Source organism: Benincasa hispida, chromosome 6 (assembly GCF_009727055.1).
Source record: "Benincasa hispida cultivar B227 chromosome 6, ASM972705v1, whole genome shotgun sequence".
Lineage (NCBI taxonomy): Eukaryota > Viridiplantae > Streptophyta > Magnoliopsida > Cucurbitales > Cucurbitaceae > Benincasa > Benincasa hispida.
In genome coordinates, this window is record NC_052354.1 from 39,173,488 (window position 1) to 39,193,474 (window position 19,987).

Genomic DNA, 19,987 nt, shown 5'->3' on the forward strand with positions numbered 1-19,987 from the left:
TCTGTAGTTGATGGATAGGGCTGGATACCTTATCCTGATGACAATACGAATACAACTCGCTTTGTAGTTGTTACAATTGTTGTAAAGTACTACAAATGATTTCATCCTGATCATTTATGTGGAGACATATGAGTGGGGGTATTCTATACAAAGAGTTTGTATAAGATTGGACCATGAAATGAATAGCCTATCTATATAACACCGTTGATAGAAGAGACGTACATTTCACTAGGATGACCATAGGTGACTTGACCTTAATCCTGAGTGAATTGTGAACTCCTATTTATAAGGGCAATCTTTTGATCTGTTAGGTGAGAGTGGCTATGCTAGCGAACTCAACAAGTCTAGCATTTTGGGGACTTTACCGAGTAAGGAGCTGGGAACACAACTACACAAGATGAAATTTGCTCATTCCTGACCTTAGAGAAAGTAGATAAATTGTTCCCTTAATAGCTGATTCTAAATCTTGAATAATGAGGCCTCAACCTCTCATTGGCTCGAGAAATGCTAGTTTATAGTTGGACTAAAAATTATTTGTTTATTAGAGGAATTAGTGGTACTTAAAGAGTTAGATGTGTAACTACATGGGTAAAACGGTAATTTGACCAAACTGTAGTTATGAGCGATTTGTAAAGTGTCGATTGACTGTTGATTGGTTATATCTATGGACATAGAAAGATATCTGCAGTGTGAAGAGTGCAACTATTGACCTTTAGTGGAGTGACCGGTAGTTAATGAATATTGATTAATTTGATTGAAGAGCTTAATTAATTAATCTCATATCATTGAAACTTCTAATCTGTAGGTTCATAAGGTCCCTTTATTAGCTCGTTAAGAATCGTAATGAGGAATGATTTGAAATGTTCAAATTACTTGAAAGGAATTCTATATCAATATGATTAACATATAATGTATGATGATACATTATAAAATATGGTTAATTATAGATATGATATATAATCCAAACTATATAAGAGAGATATATTTGAATGTGATTCGAATATTAAATTCATGTGAATTAGATTCATATAGAAATATAACGTAGAGAGATGTATGCATATAAATATGTTATGTTTATATGTTAATTAATTAACTCTATATTAAATTGGATTTAATATATAGTTATTTAATTTGTACGCCAATTTATTAAATAATGATTATTTAGTTAATTAACTAAAAAGGAGAAAAAATAAATACTTGGAGGAAGGGTTACCCCTCTCTCTATAAATATACCATTATAGCCCTTTTTTAGGGCAAGGTTTTCATTTGGTGAAAAAAAAAAAACCAGCCTCCACTCCAAAATTCTCTTTACTCTCTCAAGAAAATTCTCTCAACCTCTTCCTCTTCCAAGGTGTTAAAGCTCATACATCTAGCTCCTTGGAATCCTAGAGAATAACAAAGAAACTCTTACGATGGTGTCTTTGTTCGTAGAGAGGTGTTTGTGACAAAAGGAGAGGAAAAATGTGAAGAAAAGGAATCAACAAAGGTGAGATCTCTTTTTCCCTTTCTTCCTCATTAGTAGCATGCTTAATTTTTAGATGTTTATCCTTATTTTGTGTGAATAGTTCACTGTTTTTGTTTACCATAAAATCGATTTTCAAATGGCACTGCGATCACATGTTTTGCGGGAATCTGATGCCCTTCAAAAGGTCCCTTATAGACAATTATTTTATAAATTTAATATTTTATTATTTCCAATTTAATCCCATTAAAAAAAATAAAAGATTAACCTATTTCTAATCATATAGAAATATTTTAACATAGGTTTAGGTGAATTAATTTTAAACCATTTAAAATTAATTGAAACGTATGTTTGCATGCAACTCTTGATTATAGATTTAAATTCTAATAATCAAACTTATAATACTTATAAATTAATGAAATAATTAAAACCTATAATCATGCATCTAATGACATTAATTAAATATAACATTTATATTTACTAAGTAATGACATGTTAATGATGCATGCAATCACATAATATACTATTTACATTCAATATGATGCATGGGCATGCTTATAATACATGCAACTATATAATATAACAATTATATTAAAAATGATACATGATAAAATGTTTATCCTATGGTGGGATTTTAAACTATATGGCATATATTATGTACCATATAAAATTAATCATACATCACATATAAAATTAATTAAACAACAAAATTGGACCAAATTTTGGTAATCCTAAAAATTAGTTAAATTAATATAACATTATATTAATTTAAGTAATTAAAGAATAAATATATTACATTAAACTAAAAAAATAGGTAAAAAAAAACGACTGTTGCACCACGTTTACCTCAAACCCACGACCTCTAAATCGTTGGATGTATGTATGCAAATGTCTCGGAGCATGGCAACGCTCGGTTGAAGCGTCGCAACGTTGGTCTAGAAATTGTTCTAGCGTTGTTTCGCTCGGCTAGAGCATTACAACATTGGTCTGGCATAGCAATGCTCTGCCTGAGTGTTACAATGTTAACCCTTCTGTGCTACAGCATAAAGGGTAGTGTTTCTATGCTCTCCCATTACGCTTTAGTATAAATGCAATTTCCACTGCAAATTGAGTCTGTTCTTGTTCCAAATTGTACCGAATCTTCTTAGCAACACTTGACGATTGACCCAGACATACAGACTCGAAAGCATGAATTAAATGCCTAAAACAATGAGCCCTTACAACTTTAAACAATTTAAAGCAATAAATCTAAAGTGCCACATTTTGAAAACATCCAATTTGCAAACCAACATTCACATTGCAATGCAATACCCACCATTTCTCTATTTTTTGTTTCCAAAAATAAATTTAGAGACACGATTTGGCTTCGATACCAATTAAAGGGATGGAATCCCAATGTAGAAGCGAGTATCGCCTTTGTGTCAGTGAATTCTTTTTCAAAAGAAACTTAAAAATAGAGAAATAAATACATAATAAGGATAAACATAACTCTAAGCATGGTATCAAAAATTGTACAGAGAGGAAAGGGAAGAAACTTACCCTTAATGAAAAACACTTCTTCACGTTCTCTTCTCTAAAAGATCACGAAATCTTCTCGTCTTCACAAACATAACAACGTACAAGATTTCTCTTGGACAATACCACCAAGGCCTTCCTTGACTATTTTCAAGGTAAAAACCAAAATGGAGTTGTGGGATCGTCTATTGAATTTTGGTGAGGGATTTGGAAGGAAGTTTCTTGAGAGAGATCTATGAGAGGAAGAAGGATTGTAGAGATTTTTCACACTGTGAATTTTATATACCTTTTCAAAACTTCCTCTGTTTGTTGTTGATAACTTGTTGAAATACAAGTTATTGTAGCCTTTTACTTAGAATAGTGAGGTTAAAATAGGAAAATATGCATTGATTAGGCTAGGAATTCATGCTGAATATTATACTTGCGCTGAAGTACACTAGAGTTTCCCGTTGACTGAATTTCATGATTAAATTGCGCCAAAAGTGTCTATTTTGCAATTAATTGCAGGACTTCGTTGCATGCACGGAACTCCTACCTATGAACAAACAATTGGTCACATGCCTCGGGATCTCTGAACAGATACCAACGATTTTCTAACAAGCATCCAAAATGTTGATTATGATTAATAAGCCAGCATTTGCACCTACCGTGTCAGACAATAACAATTTATTAGAGCGGGAATTCCAACAAGTCCAACGCTCAACTCTATAAATAGAGCCCCTATGCCCAAGAGACAGATACATAGAGATATCCATATATCTAGAGATATATACATACACACAGAGAGAGACTTTAAGATTTAACGAGAGAACTTCCATCTTCCAAACTTCATCCTGATTCATCATCGGACCTTCGCTGGAGTAAGAGATTGAGAGAGCTTCTCCATTCACACAACCACTCTATCCTAATAGCCTTGGCATCCATCTGTTGGAGGCAAGGAATTGCTGACAATTGTTCCCTTTTACTTCTCTACTACTTTTGTTGTTGTATTAGATTCTATTTAAAAGATTATTCATTTTGTAGACAATGACTCTATCTTTATCTTAATATTATCATGACTATTTTCATCATCTTCTCCATCTCTACTTTTATTTTCTTTTTTAACATGAGTAACTAATTTTCACGGGGAAAGGGGAAAGGTTAATGCCATGAACTAAGCTTATTTTGTAAAAGTTACCCTGTTTGCTTAATGTATGACTATTTAAATACTTGCCTATAATGACTCATTTGGTCAATTAGTTATAACTAACTTCCCAAGAGGATAAGTAGTTGTGAATCTCATTAAGCAGAGCAAGAAGTGTTTCTAGAGATAGAAATAACCTTGCACTCAAGGCAACAATATTCACGCATCATAGAAATATGATCAGTGTAGCGGGCCACCGAGAGGTGTGCGATGAATAAAAGCTGCAAGCTAGGATTAACTTTTAAGTTGAAGCTTAGGGATGCGACCTTGGTCTCCCCCAAACCCTGATTTCTCTATATATTTCTCACGCGTTAAGGTTGTTGTGTTACATAAGTTTTCTCTAAATCAATTTCAAAGTAATCTTAGTATAAATCCTCGTGTTCAACCTTGGGTCAATTCAAGAAACTTGTTGTCTTGTTATACTTGGCAAGAGAACAAGAAAACTTGTGACTAGTGCATGATCCATTACAACTGATCACATAACATAACATCGTATAGATATCCTAGTGTAATGCATGATTGACGCATTCAAAGAAATTCTACAACAGTTGTATATGAGAGAATGAAGGGAGTTGTTTTCATAACTCCCTTCAACACGTAGAATAACTCCCAAGGGAGTGATTCTACATTTAATTATATTAAAATTAATATAATTAATTAAACTTTATATTATATCTCATATAATATAACTTATAGTTTATATTATATCATATATAATATAATATAACTTTATATTCTCTCATATTACCTATAGTTTTAATATAAATCATATTCATATTAATTTTAACCTATAGTTTTATATGAATCTCATTCATATAATTAATATCTTAATCATATTTATATATTTATCTTTCTCATCATGTAACGACCCGACTCTCTAGGATGGGTTTAGGATTGTTACTAATGCATGCACAAACCTCAAAATGACTTTTTCACAAAATTTGGCTAGAACCAAAATAAATTCATAAATTAAGTTTCTAGTATAAACCCTAAAAAAAACATAAAATCACTATTTGGAGTATCCTTAATTCTAATTGAAAACTAAATTAAATAAGTAACCGAATAAATAATTAAAGGATTTAAAATATTGGACTCCTAGACTAAAATAGGAAAATACAAGAAAACATATGTGGAAGTGATGTCAAGTCCCAAGGCTCAATCACGAATTCTTCTTGTCATTCGTTGTCCTATCTTTTCCTTTACCTGAAAACACACAAAGGAAAGAGTGAGTATAAAGATACCCAGTAAGTGACCCATTACAGGGCTCACTAGATGTGCATGTTAGCCTTTCTATCAGGACAACAGTGTGCATCCCAAACATAGGCATAGGCATAAAGGTGAAACAAAGACACGTTTTCATAGGTAGTGATCCCAAAGGGTCACAATCATAAGCATAGGGGTGATCTCATAAGGATATCGAAACATACACAGAGGATGTACACAGCCCGATGGGAGTGTGATAACACCATAAAAGTGTTATTTTTCCTCAAAGCTCATTCATGGATTTTACATGTTTATTATGCTATTTTGTAGGTAATTGGGCATCTAAGGGACAATATGGATCATCAGAGTCAAAACAAGATGAAAATGAATCAAAACGGAGCTCCCAGGCATCAACAATGAAAAGAATAAGGATAAGACTGAGTAATGTCTTAAATATGTTATTTTATAGGCATCAAACACTTAAGAGGTAGAACCAAACGTTAGGGACCTAACAGATTTGAATTGGATCAAATAGAAGCTCTAATAAAGCAACTAGGTCAAAAGGGAGAAAAGACACATGAAATTATGAAACTGGCACTAGGCAGAGCATAGAGCTACGCTCAAAGGTAGAATTGTGCCTAAAGGAGAGCACCATGGAGAGCGAAGTTGCGCTCTGGGTTGGCGCTACAACAAGAGTGTCGTTGCGCTCTCCAATAGCGCAGCTGCTCTCCATCACTTTTGTAAAAGTATTTTTAGTCGAATTAGGTCATTCATCATCAAAATTTGCAGCCTCCACAAAAACTTGCTCTGTATTTCTCACCTCCCAACACTTTCTCTTGTATCCTTCATTAATTTTTTATATTATAACTTATATTGCCACATTATGAGTAGTTAAGGTACAAGATTTCAAGCTTAGGATAGGATTGAATCTCGTCAGTTCTTGGTTGTGAGACTTGATTAAACTTCTAGTTGCTGCTGTACTTTTATTTGTTCTTGAATAATTTTTAATTTCTATGCTTGGAATACATTTATGGTTTGATCACCCACTATGATTTTCTTTGATTACTAAAGAGGAATGCATATTGTGTGTGAATCTCATTACGACATAGGGTGTTGCATGTGTGGTTAATTTTCAAGTTGTTTAGGGCAACTCTCATTTGATAATTGCATGACTCGCCTAATTCAAGAACTAAATCAATTGGTTAAATGGCTTTCCAATATCCAATTGTCTTGACTAGATACCTAGGCTTAATCCGTACATAAAATTAATATGGGCGCTTGAACCCAATTAGTTAAGCATATAGGATAATTGAGAATTTGATTAGTACATAGAGTGTTTAGCTATGGTATTCCAAGTAAATGAGCCAAGTATAAAATTTAGCATACAACGACCCCTTCGTGTTTTATGAGCAACCAAGTAGATGATTGGATTCTGAAATCCTAAGCTAAGTTTCTTTAGATTGAATTAAATTTCCTTTTACAATTACGCATTTAATTTCATGCTATTTAAATTTATTGCATTCAAAACAACTCCAAACCCCCATGTAGTCGTTCAAATTCAACCATCGGCTAAATTCTCAGATTCCTTGTGGAGATGACCTGATCTTGCCACTCATACTACATTGTAGTGTGGATAGTACAGATTGAAAGTTATAAATTTTATTTGTTTAGTCAAGGTTTGTGGGCGAAAACAAATTTTGACCTAACAAATTGGCACCATTGTCGGGGAATCTAGCAACATTTTAGTCAACTATTGAATTTATTCTTGTTTGTGTGCATTCTCTTTTGTGTAGGACTCGTTCCTTTGGGAGTTCTGGGCTTCATTATTTTCCAGATATAGAAAGAGAGGAGCAACGATTCAGAAGAGAAAGAAAAGAAAGACTAGAGGAGGAACACAACCCTCATTTGGACCAAGAGGAAGAAGAGGACATTCAGAAGCATAGAAAAGAGGAGACCTAGCGTTTAGAGCCCGAGGCAGACATTGGGGATGGCCCAGAGCGCACATTGAGGCAGTTTCCTAAGCTCAACTTAACACAATAACTATTGTATATTGTCTATCTAGAGACCTTGTTCTGTTTGAGCTCAAGCCAAGCCTAATTCATTTGTTGCCACAGTTTTTCGGTAGTCGAGGAGAGGACCCAAACAAACATTTAAAGAGCTTTCACGTGGTGTGTGAGGTTATGAGGCCTCGAGAGCCTTTCCGTTCTCTTTGAAAGAAGAAGCAAAAAAGTGGCTATACTACTAACCTCCGGGGTCTATCAAAACATGGGTTGACTTGAAAAAAATAGGTTTTTAGAAAAATTATTTCCTGCTTCCAGAGCCAACAACATAAGGAAAGATATTTATGAGATCCTCCAGAGTGTTGGAGAGACCTTGTCTGAGTACTGAAAGCATTACGAGCGGTTGTGTGTCAGTTTCCCATACCACCAGATTTCATACCAGCTTCTAATCCAGTACTTCTATGAGGGGTTGCTCTCCTATGATCGGAGCACTATCAATGCTGCAACTGTGGAGCATTAGCTGATAAGACTTCTATCGAAGCCATATTACTGATTCGACGATGGTTGAGAACTTTCATCACTTCAGGACACGAGCTCTCGCTGTCATGTCCACTACTCAAAAGATAAGTGAACTTAAATCTCAAATATCTAATCTTACTTCTCTTGTGCAATAGGTAGCTCTTGCTCAGCTGCAACTTCAAACTCTTATGGAGGAAATGAACTATGTTGGCAACTAGGGAGGAAGAAGGTATGAACCTATTGGCAGCTCATACAATCAGGGATGGAAAAACTACCAAAACTCTCGCTGGGGAGGAAGGCCAGTTGAATAGTTGAGCAGCTCAAACTTTGGTACATCATTAGAGGACATTGTCAGGTCATTGGCAGAGAAATGTGGGAGATTTCAGCAAGGGGACGATGAATTTTTAGAAAGAGAACTCATTGTTCCAGCAGGAGACAAGAGCGGGAATGAAAAAGCTGGAGAATCAGATTTCCCAGATGGTTGTGACCATAAGCAGGCTCGACAACCAGAACGGTAAGCTCTCTGCTTAGCCTGAGCACCAAGTAAGGAATGTAAGTGTGGTAATTGCTCTAGGTACCTTTGAATCTCTTTAAATGATGTCTGAAAAAGAATTTGACGAAGTGTTTGGTCTAGATGACGAGTCTGAGGAAGAAGAAATAGAACTCACACTACTTAGGAGCCTAAAGCAAGCAAGAAATGTTCAATATGATCGATCTAAGAGGCAAATAACACACTCGTACCTCCCTTTCTAGGTAGACTTCTCAGTCCTGAGAGAAGTAAGGACAAGAAAGATGTGAACGATGAAATCCTGGGATATGTGACTACCTGCTCTCCTAAGATGAGCAATGTGCAATGTGTAAAAAATGAGGAAAAGCCTAAACTTGAGAAAGCAATGACAATTCTGCCAAGTAATCTTTCAGAGAAATGTGACAATCCAAGTACGTTCACTTTACCTTGCAAAATAGGAAAGAAGAAGCTTGAGAATGTCATGATAGATCTAGGAGCTTCCGTGAATGTGATGTCTACATTTGTCTTTTATGAGCTAAAACTAAGGAATTTGCAAAGTCCTAGAATTTTGATTTAGTTGGTGGACCGTTCTTTGACTAGGCCCTTAGAAGTAATTAGAGATGTAATTGTAAATGTTGATAGCTTTCTCTTCCCATTTGACTTTTCTGTTTTGAATGTCTGCGCAAATTATTCTTCTTGGAAATTTGTTCTATTAGGAAGTCCCTTCCAGACCGCCAAAGCTCATATAGATGTTAAGGAAGGGTTTATTTCAATTGAGTGGTGTGGGAAATCCAAAAAATTCTCCATGCTTGATGTAGATGCCTTTACAAATCCTTTTTCATAAAGTGAGATTTTACCCTTGTAGGATAGTGGGCAATCCAGTGCTTCACAAACAAAGGATAGAGAGGTGTTGATCATCTCTGATCCCTAATGATCAAGCAAAATATGGTTAAGCAATCGGCCTTAAATATTTACGCTTCCTAGATGCAACCAGGTGTTGGAAAAAAAATTTATCGCTTTCTTTTATTTTATGTTTTTTGTGTAGCTTCTTTGTTTTTCTTTTTTTAGCTTATCTGGGAAATTTTGTTTGCAAAGTATCATTTGAGGCTAAATCTTGAAGAAAGCTCATCCCTCCCTTCACCATGCACAAATGTAGGAGGGTTTCACTATTCCTCTTTAATTTGTTCCCTGCTCTTAATTTCTACTTTTATATATTGAGAACAATGTATGTTCTGAAAGTTAGGGGTGGTTTAGGTATCACTTACTTGTGTGTTGATGCATATTTGGCATTCTTTGAGCATCTAAGCAAGGACTTGAATGCCTGTTTTCTTTGTTGCTTGTGCCCGTTATTAGAATCATTGGTGATACACTCATTTAGGATCTTACATGTTTGAGATAGTGTACAAAGAAAACAAGCACATTTTTTTAGCCCTTTTAAAAAAAATATTCTATCTCTCATGCACACTTGAGTTCTTTGTCTACCTATCCTAGGTCTTTTGCATGCTTAGAGTGGCGTTATAAGGCCTAAATTTTGTTGTCACCCCAAAAGACCTTAGTGATAGGATTAAACTCTTCTAAACATCAATTTAGTAATACGTGCACAAGGATATAATGAATCGTTTTTTCCACTTATCTAAAGAAAAAAAGAGAAGAAAAGGCAAGAGAAAAAGGAAAGAAATAAATGTGATATGAAAAAAAGAAAAAGAAAAAAATAGAGAGAAGAAAAGCAGAAAAAAAAACTAATAACAGAGGTTTACTACGCTTTCTTAGGAACATGATTAACCTGATGCGACTATGACACCCATAGTTTCCCTCTGAGCTAAAATATTCCTGAGAAATGAGTAGCTTAGGCACCTATGAAGGAGAACTCGGCCTGTAGTTAGATGTCATTCTCATAACCCAGGTCGGCAAGCCAAAACAAAAGCAGTCTTTCTAAATTAGGTTTCCTCTCCAATTACTTAGAAAGAAAAAAGAGAATGTGTGATATGCTGACGACTTACTACTGGGAATCGTGGGTGCCATAGAGCTTCTTAGAAAAGTAAGGAAACTCTCTGCACACCTCTCATTTGGGCAAAAAAAAGGTTGTGAAGGTTTGCACCTTTCCTTACTTGAGTAGAAAGTTTGAATAAAAGAAAAAAAACTGGATAAGGAAGAATTGAAGGTGTTTTTCCCTTATTGCATGTCATTGCCACTTTAGATCTAGGAAGTTTAATTTTTTTTTTTTTAATTTTTCGAGCCAGAGTAGTGAAAAATGAACTAAGGGTTCTATAAAACTAGTATGAGCTTTGCTTAAGCTTAAGTGGTGTGGCTTTGAACTCATTTATGCATGAATAGGTTTGAAGAGAGTTTTCTTAAATTGTCTCAATTGATTGCTTGTCTTTAGAGTACATTATTGATTGCATGCCTGATCTTGATAGATTATTAAAAATGTGAGTAACGAGCCATGTAACTAAGCAAACATATTATTTGGTGCCTGATTGTAGGTCTCTGCCTTACTCGGGATGCTCAAGAATTAAGTTGGGGGTGTTTGATAGCACCATAAAAGTGATATTTTTCCTTGCTTAATTTGGGCCCGTTCATAGATTTTACATGTTTATTATGATATTTTGTAGGTAATTGGGCAACTAAGGGACAATATGAACCATCAGAGTTGAAACGGGATGAAAATGAGTCAAAAAGGGGACAAAAACGAGTCAAAACAGAGCTCTCGGGCATCAACAATGAAAAGAAGGAGGATAAGACTAAGTAATGTCTTGAATATGTTATTTTATAAGAATCAAGAACTTAAAAGGTAGAATCAAGCATTAGAGAGCTAGCAGAGTTGAAACAGACCAAATCTAAGCTCTAACGAAGCAACTAGTTCAAAAGGAAGAAAAAGCGTGCGAAATTAGGAAACTGCCACTAGGCAGAGCGCAGAGCTGCACTTAAAGGCATAATCGTGCCTTAATGAGAGCACCACGGAGTGCACAACTACGCTCTAAGGTGACGCTACTAAGAGCATCGTTGTGCTCTCCAACAGCGTAGTTGCGCTCTAACACTTTTATAAAAACGTTTTTAGCCAAATTAGGTCATTCATCACCAATTTTTGCAGCCTCTACATGAATTTTCTTTGTATTTCTCACCTCCCAGCACTTTCTCTTGTACATTTCATTAATTTTGGATATGTAACTCATATTATCACATTATGAGTGGCTAAGGTACGAGATTTCTAGCTTAGGATAGGATTGAAACTCATCGATTCTTGGTTGTGAGACTTGATTAAACTTCTAGTTTCTGCTGGAATTTTATTTGTTCTTGAATAATTTTTAATTTCTATGCTTAGAAAACATTTATGGTTTGGTCACCCATTATAATGTTCTTTGATTGCTAGAGAGGAATGCATCTTTGTGTGTGAATCTCATTAGAGCATATGGTGTTACATGTGTGGTTAATTTTCAAGTTGTTTAGGGAAATTCTCATTTGATAATTGCATGACTCACCTAATTCAAGAACTAAATCAATTGGTTAAATGGTTTTCCAATATCCAATTAGACACCTAAGCTTAATGAGTACGTAAAATTAATATGGGTGCTTGAACCCAATTAGTTAAGCATATAGGATAATTGAGAACTCAATTAGTACATAGCGCATTTAGCTATGGTCTTCAAAGTAAATTAGCCGAGAATAAAATTTAGCATGCAACGACCCTTCGTGTTCTATGAGCAACCAGGTAGATGAGTGGATTTTGACATCCTAAGCTAGGTTTCTTTAGATTGAATTAAATTTTCTTTTACAATTACGCATTTAATTTCATACTATTTAAATTTTTTGCAATCAAAACAACTCCAACACCCCTCCTATGACAGTTCAATTCCATCGTCAACTAAATTCTTAGATTCTATGTGGAGATGACTCAGTCTTGCCACTCATACTATGTTGTAGTATGGGTAGTACAGATTGGAGATTATACATTTTATTTGTTTAGTGAGAGTTTGTCAACGACAACAAATTCTGACCTAACAGAGTGTTAATAGTCATCATCAATCTAACATGCAACATACAATGCAGAAATTCATATCAAGCCATAACTTATTATAATAGTAATTAGTAACATAAGTCCTAAGTTTCCAGAACAGTCTCAACAGTTCATCCATCAATCAATCATGGCATAACATTCCATCATAATAAAAACATGCTTTCAGTGTTATTCACAATCTTAACATCAATTTGGAGTTTGAGAGCAAATCGGTAGTAAATCACTTACTTCAAGTTTAGACACAAAATTAATTCAAACAAACAAGCTCTTCATCCCAAGTAACACCAAGAATAAACCAAAACCAATACTAATTTAATATTAGCCTCTACCGACATTTTCAATCCAAAATTCACCTTAAAACTCCCCAATTGCTTACCAAAATGCTGCCGAAAAACACAACAATGTTGCTTGATAGTGAATTAGTTATCTCAAAAAACTTCAAATTATCTTTCAAATGCCAAGAGAAAAATAATTTTAAACCCAATACATAATAGGTGTTCAAGAACCAACAAAGAACAACACAAAAACCCAAAAACTTACCCAAAACTCAAAATATCGGCAAAAACACGACACTCCAAAGGCGATGACGTTGAACCGACAATGACGATGACCCAAATTTGGTGTGCACGACACTGGAGTAGATCCACATGCGGCTGTGGGTGGTGGTGCGACCAAGAGAACAAATAGTGGTTAGCTCGAGTTCGATGGCATCACGGTTTGAACGATGACTTGATGGAATGAACACATGTGCAGTGGAAGAAAAACGGATCTAAAGTACTTTAATTAGGTTAATTATAAAGATAAGCATGCATTAATATAATAAGTAAAAGGGGAAAAAGAATACAACCTTTGTAGACTTTGAATCTTCTCCACCTTTGCTCCAATCTCCTCACGAATAGTTCGTAGACCACCACGAGAGTCTTCCCGACTATTCTCTGGCCTTAGAACGGGATGGTTGGAACCAGTGAGTGACTAATTTGGAGAGGAAAAGATTAAGACTTTGAGAGAAAATTGTAATGAGATTATCACATAATCTCATCCAATTCCACTATGGCCAAGAGTTTTAAAATTCAATAAACACTTCCTTTTAAAGACCATTACATGCAAAACATGTAACTTTAAGTTTGATGAGAATTTGACATGCAAAAATCCACTAACTCAAAGTGGGATTTAGTGGGGCAAGTGTCTTCAAATGAAGACAACACTTAACAATTCAATAGTTGAAATTTTCCACTCACAAATATTGGATCTTTCTACTAACTTGGTCAAAGTTTGACTCTCAAAGTCCAAAGTCAACAAATTTGACTTTTTTTTAACTTTCAAAAAGTCAAAAGTTAATAATTTGACTTCCATTGCATTTTTTACCTAGTCAACAATTTGACTTTAAATGCAATTTTGACCAATTCCATTTAATTTCAAAATTATAATCAATTTTTAAATTAAATTAATATTAAATAATTTAATTAATTTAATTTAATATTAAATCTAACACTAATCCCTATTTATGTGAATCCCTATTCATAATCTTGATATTTAAATCTTATTTAAATATCTCATTTTTTCTCTCTTCATGTTTAATTCACAATTAAACATTAGGTTAAATATATCGTATATATTTATCGCTTTGCTCTAAAAATCGAATTTTAATACTTCAAATTCATTCGTCACACTGTTCTAAGGTTTAGTCTAATATGAATTGTAGGGGGACCTCATGGACCTACAGATCATAGGCTTCAACGATCCGCGATTAACCAGTTAAACTCTTTAACCTAATTAACCACCATCTGTTAACTACTGGGTCACTCCACTAAAGCCCATTAGTTGCACTTCCCTCACTGTAGATATATTATGTCCACTCAATATAACCATGATTAGTAAGTTAACCATTCACAGGTTGTTTGTAATTACGGCTAGGTCAAAAGTTGTTTTATCCCCGAGATTACATCTTGCTCCTTAAGTCCCATTAATCCTTTAATGAACAATTGGTTTGTAATCCAATCACTAAACTGAGTCCCTTTCGGGCCAATGAGAGAGTGGGGTCCCTTGTTCAATACCTGAAGCCAGCATTTAAGGGAACAACCTCTTTACTATCCCTAAAAGGTGGTAGGATTAAATTCCGTCTTGCACCCTATGTCTCCAGCCAACTACCCGGTCTTACTCCTGAAATGGGAGGCTTATTGAGTTGGTGCTATTGAGGCAACCCTCACCCATGCAAATCTAAGGACAATCCCAAATAAATAGAAGTTCATAGTTAGCTCAAGATTAAGGTCAAGTTACCTAGGTCTAATCTTAAATAGTAAATAATATTATAAAATAAGAGTGACTTAATTCTTGGTCTGATCTTATGCAAACTCATTGCATAAGACACCCTCACTTCTCATGTCAATACATGAACGAATCTGGATCACTTCATTTGTAGCACTTTACAACAAATTGTAACAACTACAGAGTGGGTCGCATCCAATAGTGTTACCTGAATAAGGCACCCAACCTTATTCGTATAATATAGATCATTTTGACTATTTACTCGAACCTGATCCACTCTTATGTCTTCACATAAAGTTCAAGTACTCATGTAAAAGTCATAGATCTTTTGGTTTATTGGATTTATTTCTAAAAATGAAATAAGCAATTCATATATTCAATAACAACTTTATCGATTTACAGAATAGGTTTATTGTTTACAAACTACGAGTTTTAGGACATAAAACCCAATAAACTCCCACTTAGAATGAAACTTCAGTGGTAACATACATATGAATACATTGAGTTTTTTAGTTTTATAGAGAAATACAATAAACTAGGGTATCACATTTCCTGAAGCCTTTGTTTTTGCCTTGCAATGTAGCTTTATGTTGCCAATAGTGTAGCTATGTTGCCTCTTGATGGCAAAATTATTATTTTTGCATCTTCTTCAATTTTGGTGATTCCAAGCTCCTTTTGACTTCAATTTGGCCTATTGTTCTCAAGTGACTCCTTTGATCTCTCGGGATGAAATTACCTATAAAATAAACATTTAAAGCATATGAATTATAGAAAATGGATATAATTAGGGACATAAATATAGCTCTTTTTAAGCCTATCAAACACCCCCAACTTAACTGTCGATCGTCCAGAGCAAGGAAAAATAAAAGTATACATTCAAGAAAAAGGATTTTTTTTTGTTCATTTAATCATATGATCAATTTTCTCCACTCAATCATTTGGTCTAACTCGAGTCCTACCAGTCTTAGAAAGTAATGCAATCAATCACTTGGATAATTAAAAATTTCCAAACAATCAATTCAAACCTTTTTTTTTTTTTTTTGGAAAAGGAATTTTCAAGTAAAATCATGGAAGAAATAATGCAAAGCACTTGTTATTTAAGAGTCTAAGTGTTTACTGATTGGACCATAAACAAGTTGTTCATTAGAGGAGCACTGGTACTTAAGAATACAAAGGTAACCCAAGGATAAAATGGTAATTTGACCCAGTTAGTGTTATGGACACTCATGAAAGATTAACTTGTTGTTATTGTCTATATCCATAGACACATAAATATACCTACAGTGAGAAGAGTGCAGTTGTGGGTCTTTAGTGGAGTGTACCCACAGTTGATGAATACTAATTAATTTGATTAATGAGTTTAGCCAATTAATCTCATATCGTTGGAACTTCTAATTTGCAGGTCCACCAGGTCCCCTTGTTAGCTTACTAAAGGATATTAAAGAGGAATGATTTGAATTGTTCAAACCAATTTGAAGAAATTATATATTTATGTGATTAATATGTAATTGATTATGGACGTGATCTATAATCTGATTTAAGTAGGAAAGAAATATTTGAATGAGATTCAAATATTTAATTCAAGTGAATTAGATTCAAAAGAAATTCATTAATTAAATTAGTAGAGAGGTGATGCACATAAACATTCGATATTTATTTATGTTAATTAAATATATACGTTAAATTGGATTTAATATATAAGTGGTTATTTAATTAATATGCTAATTAATTAACTGAGCACAAGGGTAAATTAGGACCCCTTCTCCATATAAATTCTTCCTTATGGCCCTTTTAGGGCAAAAAATCATTTTGGTGAGATTTACCCTAGCGACCAAAACACAAATCCTCTCTTTACTCTCTAAGAGAAATCTCTCTACCTCTTCCTCTTCCAATTAGTTGGATACCACCTATCTCTCTATTAGAATCCTTGAGAATAACAAGGTTATTCTCGTGGTCGTATTCAAGTTTAATGTAGAAGAAGTTCGTGCCAAGATCGAGAGGATTTTTCGTGGAGCTCGGAAATCTTAAAAGGTAAGAATGGTTCTCTCTTAGTTTCCCTTTTCTAAAGTATGTTGTTTCATATGTTTATCCTTCATATATTCTATTTTCGAACATTCTTTTTGTTTATTCAAAAATCGATTTTCAAGATTCAAGGTGTTCACACACTCTACTCGAGATTCAATCCCTACAATTGGTATCAGAGCCAATTTCTTGCATCTTCGTTATTCGTATTTTTTTAAAAAATAATCAGTTTAGAGGTGGGTTTTTAAATCTACATTTTGAATGAAGGTTTGCAATATTAGATGTTTTCAATTTTGGCACTTATTACTTTTAATGTGATTAAAATGTAAGGGCCCATTGTATTTTTTGGACATTTATTTTTTGCTTCGAGTTTGTAAGTCTGTATCAATCGAAAGAACAAGTGTTGCTGAAGAGATTGGGAAAAACGGAGGTATTCGAGGTAAGTTTGGAGCAAAAACACACAAGAAGGAGGCATTTTGCCTTTTTGTGTTGCAACAATGCAATTGTAGCGTTGTAGCGCTAAAAGGCAAGGTGCAACGCGAGGGAGTCGTAGCGTCGCAACGCTTCGAATGAGTGACGGAGAAAAGCGGCATGCACGTAAGGATGAAGCAACTAAATTTTTTTGACCTAATTGCTTTGTTTTGTTCTTTGTATTAATTAATTAAATCAATATATTAGTTATATTAATTTAATTAATTAATTTTTTACATTAAGGTGCCAAAAAATTGGTCCAATTTTTTATATTTAAATTAATTTAATTATGCATTGGATGTATGTTTAGATTAATGTTTAAATTCATATTACATATTGTATGTCAAATAGATTTAAAAATTCCCTCCTTAGGATAAACATCTTCATGCATCATAATTAAATATAAGTGTTTTTTATGGATATATGATTAAATTAGCATGCTCATGCATCATAGTATAAGTGTTATGTTATAAGGATGTATGATCACATTAAGCATGTTCATGCATCATGGTATGTTATAATTATTATAATGAATGGTGGAATGATGTATGTGAATGCTTGATTTTCATGTAAGATTAATATAAGTGTTATATTCATTAAATGAAAATAGAATTTTCATTGAGCATGACATTACTTAGATAAATATAATTGTTGTATTTAATCAATATCATTATATGCAAATTTATAGGTTTTAATAAAGCATTAAAATATAAGTGTTATGTTTTTAATGAGATAGATTAAAATCTATAATCAAGAGTCGTATGCAAACATAGGTCCAAATTAATTTTAAATGGTTTAAAATTAATTCACCTAGACTTATGTTGGAAGTATTTCTAATGAGATTAGAAATATGTTAATCTTTTAATTTTTTTAAATAGGATTAATTTGAATTTCGTTAAAAGATTAAATTTATAAAATAATTGTCCACAAGGGACCTTTTTCTAAGGAACATTCTGTCTAGGCGGGGGGTATTTAAGCTGACGAAAACAGAACACCTTCTCTAAGAACCGACTTGGAAAGTGACTTGGGTAAATATTTTATAAGCATGCAATAAATGATTGATTTTATTAAAGAGTTTAATAAATGAAATTAAGTATTGTTAAATTATTTAATATAAATTGAGAAAATTAAAAAGACTTAGATAAATTCATTAGTCGGTTTTTAACTAAGTATAATAAAACCCTAAAAATATTAAAATACTTTAGTGAGAGAAAATTGGTATATGAGATATATCAAATTTTAACTCTCACGTCCCTAAGAATTCACACTATGAGATCCATGCTCGGCTTTGTATCGCCCTGAGCGCGGCCTCCCTTCAGAAAGTGTTTATATGGGTCAATAGCAAGGTGAATAGCGAAAGTGTTCATAGTAAGTGGGAAGGGGATGTATGTCAACGTATCCTATGGTCTCCTCCATAAGGTTGTACCGTGAGATTCCTATGATCCGCCTGCGTGTCATCCTAGAGCTACCATCCCTTCGAGGGCCTAATCATAGGAGTTGAAACAACGTAAACTTCAGTAATGGATAGGGTTTCTTAGGTTAATCTTCAATAGTTGTCTTTCCTTTCAGTAGCTTGTTGAAGCATACCTCTAGAACCGAAAATGAGAGGGTCACACTTATGGGATGAATTAAGTTAGTTAATGAATCATTGACCAAAAAATGGTAGCTAAAAACTATAGGAATAAGAGTTATTCTGATATTAGTGATTAGCTGAGATTGTCTCAATTCAGGGGAGGAGTAGTTGATCACTCTTTGATGGTTATTGCTCTAAACCTCTGAAGTATCGTTGCAAAAACTAAATCAATTGTTTAATTAGAGTTCTATGGCTATACGTATTTTTTGCTAAATTGATTGGATAAATAAGTAATGGGTCAACACAAATATAACTAACACGGTCAATTGTTTGTTATTCGTTTCAGCATGTCTTCCATAATCATTTCCTTGCTTTAACTGGTGAAACTATGTGATGTGGAAATCTAATCTGAATACGATTCTGGTTATTGATTATCTGCGATTCGTCTTGACAGAGGAATGTCCTTCAGTCTTCGCTCGCAATGTATCCCAAGCATTGAAAGATGCTTATGACCATTGGACAAAGGCCAGTGACAAGGCCCGAGTCTACATCTTGGCAAGTCTGTCTAACGTTCTTGCCAAGAAGCATGAAGCCATGATGTCTACTCATCAAATCATAGAGTCCCTCCAGGAGATGTTTGGACAACCGTCCATTCAGATCTGGCACAAGGCTCTCAAGTACATTTACAATGCACGCATGAAGGAAAGCCAATCAGTGAGAGAACATGTTCTCGACCTGATGGTCTAGTTCAATGTTACCGAAATGAATGGAGTGCTCATCGACGAGCAAAGTCAGGTATCGTTTATTTTGCAATCTTTTCCAAAAAGTTTCCTTCAAATCTGCAGCAATGCAGTTAAAAACAAAATACAGTACATCATAACTACCTTTCTTAATGAGTTACAGATTTATCAGTCCCTTGTGAAAGGTAAGGGACCGATAGAATGAAAGGCAAATGTTGTCTATTTCAAGAATTCCATAAGGGTTCATCCTCGAGAACCAAGTCTATTTCTTCATCCTCTAGTTATAAGAAGATCCAAAAAAAGAAAGGAGGGAAGGGGAAGGCTCCTACTGCTGGGAAAGGCAAGGGTTAGGACAAGGTGACCGACAAGGGCAAGTGCTTCCACTATAATGTGGATGGTCACTAGAAACGCAATTGTCCCAAGTATCTCACCGAAAAGAAGAAAGAGAAGGAAGGTAAATATGATTTACTAGTCGTGGAAACTTATTTAATTGAAAATGACCATAATGCCT

The 19,987-nt window shown here is 34.2% G+C and overlaps 1 protein-coding gene across 1 annotated transcript; it reads left to right on the forward strand.

The window, feature by feature from the left end:
• The first annotated feature begins 19,129 nt into the window (after positions 1 to 19,129).
• Positions 19,130 to 19,483, forward strand: LOC120079230. Its single transcript, XM_039033392.1, has one exon. The coding sequence runs from the start codon at positions 19,130 to 19,132 to the stop codon at positions 19,481 to 19,483; it is 354 nt and encodes a 117-aa protein (XP_038889320.1).
• Positions 19,484 to 19,987: the final 504 nt, after the last annotated feature.